Below are 10,548 nucleotides of genomic sequence, written 5' to 3'. Positions count from 1 at the left end.
TTCTTTCTATAAACAAACAACTTAAGATATTTTTCCATGAATTTGAAGTTTGTATATAATACTGCACTTGTATCTCAAGTTATTTTTAGACTTTTGCCAGGGGAATGCCGACATGTGTTCTATACATTTGTTAATGTGTATACATGTGTATATATACATTCTAAAGCTGTTAACTACCCAGAATAATAACAGAACACGTCTCTGTATTACCAAGCATGTCTGAATGACGTATGTTTACACATACCTACTCGATAGATTTATATGTAAACATATGCAGAGCGATTTCCTAATACGGGTCAACATCTGTAGGGGGTGTGTCAGGTCACGTGAGTGCTCAGCGCTGGAGGTGTGTCAGTGACGCAGTGGTTTTTATCCAATGAAAACGCTCAACGCGGTATGATTATGAACCTCCGTTAATACCACACGTATAAGAGCTATTTCCATGCGGAATATTTGTAAACAAACGCCGACCTGTTGTATATATTTCGTCACTGTAAAGCAGAAGTAGAACATTTAGAAAAATAGTTATGGATACAGTAAGAAAATCCCTCTTCGTTTCTTTACGGAAACTAAATCAATTATCAACTGTTTCCCGTTGTGTTGGAACACAAACAAAACCACACCAGCAGGAAGATCCGATATCTGATGTTCGTTCGTTCCAAGTAAGATTTTGTTTACTTGATTTACTTATAGTCTATCATGGCGTCATTCTTTCTCGATCTTTCCATACTTACATTGTTGCGCTTATATCTATGTTTTGTGTCATTTGCAGACCCATGCAGTAAACTATTGAAATGAATTAAAGCTTAAACTTATCTCTGGTCTCTAAACTTTGCAGTTTACTATAATCAATATAATAATTCATGATTCTACACGTATGCAAAGAGATGTAAATTAATATATTATTACATGAAAAGGTTTTTAAGAAAATTTACATTGATCCTTTTCCCTCGTTAAAAGGAAACCGTGAGTCGGTTAAATATATTCAAATTTTATCTTATTTAGCAAACAGAATACAACAGAGTTTGGGCATCAACCGCAGCGATCGGCGATATCCCTTCCTTATAATAAGCTGCACAAATTAATGAGTTAACTAATTACACGTCGGTTTATTTAAACAGCAATGATAACAATACTTAATGCAGAATACAATCGGAAGAAATAAAATACAATACAAAAATTGTTTCGCGCTTCTCATTTCGTTCCGTTGCCCCCACTACAAGCCCACCCCATGTCAACCCGGCCATATACATACTTTAATTTATTCATACTATTTTTATATAGCAAGCTGTCGGCACAAATTCATGCCGACATGCACTGCATTTACTTCCTTGAACAAGATAATTATACCGGTATATATAGAATTACTGAAAAAAATATTTAAGTGGCTATAATTTAAATGTCATTACAAAATCGTGACTTAGCTTTCTAAGAATTTTAATGTAACACGATATCCGTGTTGAAACACGAGTGTGTATATAGATAATGAAGTTAAGTTAAGTAACATCCGGCTCGGGGACCCGTGACTCGGCAAGGACGCACGCGGTCTGTAGATTTCCATGGAAAAGTTGTTTTATAGTTGCAGTTATAAAGTTCAAATTTTAAAAACGTTTTATTTTGTAAAAGGGATAAACACATTTTTATTCAAAATAACCGGATATCTATTTAGTTGTTACAATATTTAGATCCTGAAACTTGCATAAAAATAACACGTTGTTTATGGAGTACTTCAGCTAGCGTCTGTATTGTATTACTTTATACGTATACTATAAGATGTTATATTTCTCAGGCATATTTTATTCACTTAAATGTGTCTGATGAAATATATGATACGACGAATCTTATGGGTTAATCACGCAGATCCATCACTCCAAGTAATATTCAAAATTTGCCGGTTACCGAAATCCAGTTGATGTTTATAGGAGATGACGCAATCGTCGTATAGTGTATGCGTTTGGAACAGGAACGATAACTCTTGGAAGTAATTGCCTTGCACAAAAGAGAGAAAAAACATCCATGTGTCGGTATATATGCGTAGTAAAAAATATCAAAGATTGCCATATATGTTAGTATTAATGGTTGTTTTGGTTCACCTTTGTATACATAAACTAAGTTATTTACTGAACTAATATCGCACTCGTCAAAATACATAGTATTCTGATAAACTCGTAGTACGTATCACAACTAGAGACCTGTGCATTTTTTACAGCTATATTTTGACCTAAACTAAGGTGTTCGGAGTAATTTAATACGTTTTAGGGGTTTATTTGCAACAAATTCTCAGGTCCCTTAGGTACGTATTATCAAATATCCTCTATCTATAGCTGCGAGGATCATATAGCTCACAATCCAAATATTTTTTTAAATATTTTGTGTCATTTGTTATATAGCTGCGGTAACCACATTTAACCTTTTACCTCCACTGATCAGCAACATATAAAGCGTAACGCCGATTGTTGAAACTGCGGATTTTTTTTTCATTCAGTGCCGTAGCAAACATGTTTGCTTGTACGCTCAAGCATACACTAAAATTTTGCGATATTTTTTCAATCTTTTTTTTTTTTTTTTTTTTTTTTTTTTTTTTTTTTTTTTTTTTTTTTTTTTTTTTTTTTTTTTTTTTTTTTTTTTTTTTTTTTTTTTTTTTTTTTTTTTTTTTTTTTTTTTTTTTTTTTTTTTTTTTTTTTTTTTTTTTTTTTTTTTTTTTTTTTTTTTTTTTTTTTTTTTTTTTTTTTTTTTTTTTTTTTTTTTTTTTTTTTTTTTTTTTTTTTTTTTTTTTTTTTTTTTTTTTTTTTTTTTTTTTTTTTTTTTTTTTTTTTTTTTTTGATTGATAGCGACCGTCCGTATCAATCATAAAATGTTAAGAATAAAAACCAATCTTGAAAAAGAATAAAAACCAACCTTGAAAAGTTTAGTGTGGTAAAATAGTGTTGTTAAGTCTATACCCATTGAAAAATATCGAAGGTTCATGTAAATCAAAAACTACAAAGTGAAGTACAAAATTTAATAATATTCACACAAAATGTCGGGTTTTGCTTGTTAATTACCCAGAATACGAGAGGGCCTAAGGCCGAACAGAATCGGGTTTTTTCAGCTACTGGAGGGAGGACTCGCCCCCCTGTGAGCATACACTCCAAAAAATGATTTGCTATGCAACTGTCATGAATATTATAGAAAATATAAGGAAATGTATTATAAATATATTATCATATACAACATTGTTTAGAGCAATTTCATATAACACAGCTATGATATAGGCAGAAACATTTGACCTGAGGTGCTGCCGGTAGTTGACCTTGCACGAAGTCGAAGGAAATTGCATTGCAATCTGAGCACAATTCGGAAGCCACAAAAAATATATGAAATAGTTTTACTGAATTACTTTTCACTGTTATACTATGTCGTGTTGATGCATTTGTGCATGCCCATACATAATTAGAGTCGAAATGACACTTGATTCTGTTTTATACCTACAGGCTAGAGATACCATGGTGTATAGGACCCGCAATCCCCAGCCAAAACCGGACCGGGACACGCTGAGCTTCGGCACCGCCTTCACCGATCACATGCTGACCGTGGAATGGGAAGGCAATTGGTCAACACCTGTCATATCTCCGCTAAAGAATCTCTCCCTCCATCCGGCGGCTAAAACCCTCCAGTACTGTACACAGGTATAAATACGGATCAAATAAAATCATATCCAGTCCAATCTGTTCTCTTTAAATTTTGTGTAGTTAACCAAATCCCCATGTCTTTTTTGGTAATATAAAAATAGTATTTGACTTAGCTTACACCATCCTCGAAATTCCAGGGGTTTCGCTCACTCACGTTCTCTGTACCCCGAGAATATGTCATGACAAACTCGAAGGCTCTGCACACGCCACTTTTATTTGATGTAGGTAACCGCGTGCCTTTAATATTGTCATGACATGTTCTAGGGGCGAAGAGAACGTGAGTGAGCGAAACCCCTGGAATTTCGAGAATGATGTAAGCTAAGTCAACTACTATTTTCACATGATTAAAATATTGGACAACCGTTTTACGTTTGCCAACAGAATGTGTTTTGCTAAGCTTGCTTGCCTATTTACTCACAATATTATTTGGAAAAAAATCAACATAGTTATAAAACGTCGAAACGATGACCGTGTGCCATTGTCTTACATTAGTAGTAGATACACAAGTTTTAGTGGAGTAGCAGTACTTATATTTTTAAATCTACAGGTATTTGAGGGAATGAAGGCGTTTCGTGGTTATGATGACAAGGTCCGACTTTTCCGGCCAATGGACAACATGGACCGGATGGTCAGATCCGCAGAAAGAGCTGGACTTCCGGTGAGTTTTAAATCGATTTCAAGACGAAAATAATTGTCAGATCTGCTGAGATCTTGTTTTATTGTGAATAATAGGATGAGCTCTGTCAGAAGTATCTGACTTCTGGTTAGTTAATTTTTGAGATCGACACCATGGTGGGCAAAATGGTTAACTCTGCCGAAAAGATACATCTTTCGGTAAGAAAATCCGTTGGGTCTTCCGAGAGGGTGAACTCTCCAGTAAGGACATTTCAGATCTACGAAGAGAAAGGTCTTAAGTTTTACTGTCAAAATATTGTTATATATATCGGATTATATTCAACGTTTCTAAGATTTTTGTTTCACTGTTGTACAGACGTTTGACCCCGTGGAGCTGCTTGGTTGTGTGATGAAGCTGCTGAGCGTGGACAAGTCGTGGGTCCCTAGGGCTACCCCAGATCTACCCTACTCTGTTTATCTACGTCCAACCATGATTGGAACAGAGGTGTGCTTGTTGGTTAAATCATGTTTTAATCAATGTTTTAGATGAAGATCCTTGTTCTAAAATGAAACTTTATACCTGCATTTATTTTATCATTTCTTCTTATTTCCGCCGTGAATTTGTCCGCACATTTTCTCAGAAAATACCGGTCGGATTCCAATGAAGTCACATGAATGAATATTGGTGCACTTTAATTAGGCATGCAGTTATGCATTAAAGATAGACGCTGATTGGTCGAGAGCTGGGCCACCATTTTCTAAGCAACATCAAGTCGGATAAGTAATTGCATACAATTCATTCTACATGTATGCTATAATAAAACACGTGATCAGTATCTAAGTGAAATATTATTAGAAAATTAGCATAACCCTTAGCTAACGTAAATTGTTCACTTATTAATCCGTACAGCCTGCCTTGGGAATAGACAAACCCAGTTCCTGCCTGCTTTACGTTATCGCCGGACCAGCGGGACCTTACTTCAAATCGGGAATGAAACCCGTGTCCCTCTTGGCTGACCCAAAATACGTCAGGGCCTGGCCCGGAGGCTCGGGCATGCACAAAATGGGATCGTAAGTATTAAGCGACTATATTCTTATATCTACAATGTTTTAATTTGTTATAAGCAAATAAAACTGTTAATCATATGGTATTAAGGAAAAGGGTGCCTAGTGCACAAGTTAAAATTACAAAGAAGAGTTCCACTGCAGAGATATTGGAATATTGTCAGATAAATCAACTTGAAGTTTTTTCTAGTTTAGTATTGCACCCACTGGCAAGGTATTCATATTTCATTTTGATACTACGCATTGCAATCAGTAAATTATCAAACATACGTGCAATTCAAATTAATGTCGATTTTTGATGTCACAGAAACTATGCCCCGACTATACAAGTCCAGAAGGCGGCGCTGCAGGCGGGGTGTCAACAGGTGCTATGGTTGCATGGAGACGAGGAGGAAATCACAGAAGCTGGAACAATGAACCTTTTCCTTTACTGGGTCAACCCCGACGGAGGTACGTCAAGGCACTCGGACAACATGTACAGCAACTCTCGCTAGTAGACTGTTTTGTTTACACTCAAAGTAAAATTAAATCGATAAACATCAGATAACCCTCGTAAAAAACATGCCTTTTTATCGTTAAAAAACACACCACTAAGTGCGTATTTGTTTGTTTACTTGCGGATCTGACTCATATGTTGCCTGAGTTTGTGCACGGAGCTGACGCAAATGTTGGTTGTTGTTTTATCTCAAATCCGACTCAAATGCTGGTTGCTGTTGGCGCGCGGTTCTGATTCAAATGTTGACTGTTGTTTGCGCGCTATACTGACGAAAAGGTTTGTCGTTTGTACTCAGAACTCACTCGGTGTTAGCTTGAACTGATTTTTTCGTTGTTCTTTATAGAGAAAGAGTTGGTAACAGCGCCCCTGAATGGTCTAATATTGCCGGGGGTTACTCGTCAATCTGTCATGGACATCGCTAACCAATGGGTGAGTACCACAAGTAGTACCCGTATGTAGTAGACAATTTTTTCAAAAACTACTGTACTTTGTTCGGAATAAGAAATACAGAGACGAAGGGGGCCATCTGCTGAGTCATCTTTATGACCCCTTTTTATACGCCCGTCGAAATTCGAAACGCGTTTGCGGCCGGCCGTCCGTCCTGTTAAAGTTTAGGTGCAAGTTTCTACAGTGGTCTACAGTTCAGTCAGATCATGTGTTATTGTCCTAATTTTTGGCATGGATGTTCATGTGGGGTCTAACAAGGACAATGAATCCATATTTTTGTTAATTTTGGACGTGTTTGGGAGTTAAATTTTCTCGCGCAATTTCTCGGTTAAAGTTTTGGTGCAAGTTTCTTCAGATCATGTGTTATTGTCCTAAATTTTGGCATGGATGTTCATGTGGGTCTATCAATGACAATATGGATTTAATTTGGGAAAATAAATGCTATTTATGGAAATTTAGGACGTGTTTGGGACTTAAATTTTCTCGTGCAACCTCTCGGTTAAAGTTTTGGTGCAAGCTTCTTCAGTGGTGTACAGTTCAGTCAGATCATGTGTTATTGTCCTAATTTTGGGCATGGATGTTCATGTGGGTTCTAAGAAGGACAATATGGATTAAATTTAACAACAAAAACTCATTGGATAGGGTCAGACGGGCACATTATGCATCCGTTTGCGGTGCTCTTGTTAACACCCACTAAGGGGCAGAATGGGTCAACATGTTACCCGTTCCCCTGACTACCTGCAGTATAAGAGTGCAATTGGGCGAAATGTCTCTATGCGTTTTGACAACTGACTTTACTTGTTTCGGCCCACTGAGGCTTAGTGAGTTGTTTTCAGCGGTTTAGAGTCGAGAGACCGGTCATTTACACTCTTTGCTTGACAAAGGAAGCAGACGTTTTCGAAAGCTCGCAAAATAAGTTCTCAATTCCTGTTTGTGTTTAAAGTAAACTTAGTCTTTACTGTACTTTGGTATATCAAATTATATTTCATTTCTTATCACGTTTTATGTCAAGTCATATCATTTTGGCTATTTTAGATTGATCTATAATAGCACAAATGCATTCATGTTTATATTTTTGTTTTTCTATTAAAGGATGAGTTCAAGGTGACAGAGCGATCGATTACGATGAAAGAATTGTTGGATGGAATAAAAGAAAACAGAGTAAGTAGAGCCCGTTAGCAAGGACACTTTGTATCCAAAAACTAAGGGTCGTTATTCAAATGCAATAAAATCACAAAAGAATTCTAATGTATTTTTTCGTGTATACAATTATCTCCACTCAATTTCGGTCTGGATATAACTGAAGTGCAACAGAATCTGGATGGTCAGAACGTCGGAGAGTATAATTAATGGCGGTCCATGGTTCGAATTCCATTCTTTTTTTTACACTCAAAGCACTATTGTCGATTTAGTATTATTATTTCATCTTCAAAGGTTTCATTTATGTTGCGCAAGGTATGGGTTTCTCTTCAGAATTTATTTATCAAAGATACAGTCGTGTCGACAAAAAGTTCTCAGGGATAGTCACAGTTTTTGGTAGTGGAACAAAATATGATTTTCAATAAATTGTGTACAAAATTGCGGAAATATTATGTAAAGCTGTGACCAGGCAGACTGCTGTGCTGGGTGCCTTCGGCATGGTATTTCAGTGAGGTAGCACTATAACAAGGAGGCAAATACACCAACATACCTTGTCTCCTGCACACACACACCAATACGCATACTCAACACACACGGAGACACGCCCTTAAATGACCTTGGCTGTTGATGGGACGTTAAACAAAACAGACCAATAGACCAGACCTAATATAAAGCGAGTATTAGTGTTTCCGTTGATCTTTGTAGGTGATAGAGATGTTTGGTTCCGGTACAGCAGTGTCCATCTGTCCGGTCGGCAAGATTAAGTACAGTGGTCAGTGGTACAACGTATCCGATCAACAAGAGCTGGCCACGAGGTTGTTCGGACATCTCACTGCCATACAGGTAGGTAACTAGTCTTAACTCTAGTTCGTTCGTCTTTTCGCCCCGAAAAGACAAAACAACGAGAAATAAAATCAATAAATCTCCTCTTCTCTGGGTGAGCTATCTTCCCTTGGGCCGTTTCTTGTTATGTCCAAATGATTTAAAACATAAACTTCATCAGAATTAACCCATAAATCATGGACAACAGGGGAAGAATTAACTTTATCCCACTGACTTCAAGAATATCAAGATTGTAATGTCGAAATATCTTTAGGTGTTTTAGGTTTGAGATACTTATCAAGTGTGTACATTGTCACATGGTAAAATATTAATAAGTTCTTTTGAATAGATATTTATCCAATTGTTTTAAAGATATGCTAATGTATTTGATTTGCGTTTGCAGTACGGAGAGTGTCCGAGCGACTGGACGGTAGAAGTCGATTGACCGCTAAAAAAGAGTGATTTGCATCATTTTCTAAGGCAGCTACGCCGTAATGGAACACATGTTTGAGTGACGTAACTCTATCAATTGGGGCAATAAATGTTACTTCGAAACACCTCTGGTTAATTGATGTAGTTCTACTAATTTGGGAAATACATGCTTCATCGGAACAACCTCTAGTTGAGTGACGTAACACCTCGTGGTAGTATGCATCACACGGCGGGAAAACATGGAAATTACACCTGTTCCAGGGAGTCAGTAATCTACTAAAGTATTTTACATGGTTCAATGTCTTATTTACAACACGATCCTGTTTCCATGGTGGCATTGTCTAGAACACAATTATGTCATATTATAGTACGACACAAAGAACATAGCCCATCAATAATATACAGACTTGTATCCAGATGAAAAACAATCTAATGTATTGTATATTGAAATTATTGTCTTTACTCGAGATATCATTTGCATGCGTTTAATGCATATTGAAGTTGTTGATTTTGTTATGTTTTATTTATTATATTGTTTTTGTCAAACGTTTCAATTTTTAATAAATATTTTACTGTATACGGTATGTGTTGTTGTATTTCCAAAAGAATGGGTGCCAATAAGGCCCTTTTTATGAAAATGCCTAATGATTATTTTTTAATATCTATTTTTTATTTCTTTGTTAATTAGGATTATCTCCCTTAGAAATAACTCTCTTGGATACCATACAAGACAATACCTCTTACAGAACGAACACAATGATTTTATTGTCATTTATTCCTTTACAAATCCATATATCCCCCACAGCGGGGGAATATTAAAATCATGTTATTTCATGTCATTTTAAAAAACATTAGATAAGTAACAGTACCAGGATAACATGGCATTTTACATAATGAAAGTCACTCAGACAAAATTCTCAAAAATCAGAGAGAGAGAGAGAGAGAGAGAGAGAGAGAGAGAGAGAGAGAGAGAGAAAGATCCTGACTAGCAATTATCGTCTTTGTAAGAACTGAAACAAAAAAGTATATTTCTTTTTTAATTGTATTTACAACTTCGACATTAGGAAATTGTATTTCTGAAGAAAAAAACAGTTATATCATGAAAACATGCAAAATTTACAAAGGATATTACCATTTAACAATTTGCATGAATTTTGTGTCTTCATTAAAATGTCTTTTGAACCGAGGAAGTTTGCTTGCAACTTACTTTAGTAATAAATTATGCACATATAATATATATGGTATATATAGTTACAAACTTGTTTGTTTGAACTGTGTTAATTTGCATGTTTGATCCATAGAAGTTCATCTGTTTGTATGCAAAAAACAATAAATATCGACGCCTGTACTTGGATATAGTGTCGTACTAGCCAGTTAAATTTAGTGAAGATGTTAATCTGCAGTCTATTGTCCGTTAGTCATTTTTGTCTACCTTGAAAAACTAATCACAATATTATAAAGAGCAGTGTAATTTTTTTCATGGTCCGTAATTTTCGCAGATTTGCTACAATGGTGAAATTTGCAGATCTATTTCTCGAGTATTTCTGGCCAAGTGAGCAAGGCACAAAGTGCTACGGTAGGGATTTATTTAATTGTTACAAGCGCATTTTTCGCAGAGAAATTGTAACCATGAAAATCGCGAAAATTAGAAACTTCGTGAAAAATATTACTCTTACAGTAACAAACCATGTTTAAATACATCACCGAAACATATCTCGTTTTGTGTACAAATATGGTAGGCATAAGATGCATACACCTCACGTAGTCAAAAAATATGGTTCACAAATGATGAACACCAAAGATTTCCATCTGTTGTAAAGCGAAATTTACAAATTATATAGGGCGCTATATAAATGTTGT

General features: G+C 35.8%; 1 protein-coding gene across 1 annotated transcript; it reads left to right on the top strand.

Moving 5' to 3' along the window:
* Positions 1 to 396: 396 nt before the first annotated feature.
* On the top strand, positions 397 to 8,887 carry LOC110445463 (branched-chain-amino-acid aminotransferase, cytosolic-like). The gene is made up of 10 exons (XM_021490115.1): positions 397 to 662; positions 3,474 to 3,668; positions 4,219 to 4,329; positions 4,663 to 4,791; positions 5,197 to 5,357; positions 5,659 to 5,801; positions 6,191 to 6,276; positions 7,387 to 7,455; positions 8,140 to 8,277; positions 8,660 to 8,887. The coding sequence occupies exons 1-10, from the start codon at positions 528 to 530 to the stop codon at positions 8,699 to 8,701; spliced, it is 1,209 nt and encodes a 402-aa protein (XP_021345790.1). The 5' UTR covers positions 397 to 527; the 3' UTR covers positions 8,702 to 8,887.
* Positions 8,888 to 10,548: the final 1,661 nt, after the last annotated feature.

The sequence above is a fragment of the Mizuhopecten yessoensis genome, unplaced genomic scaffold (assembly GCF_002113885.1).
Source record: "Mizuhopecten yessoensis strain PY_sf001 unplaced genomic scaffold, ASM211388v2 scaffold2307, whole genome shotgun sequence".
NCBI classification, from domain to species: Eukaryota; Metazoa; Mollusca; class Bivalvia; order Pectinida; family Pectinidae; genus Mizuhopecten; species Mizuhopecten yessoensis.
Note: the sequence above shows the minus strand (reverse complement) of the source record. Positions and strands in the feature narration are given on the sequence as shown.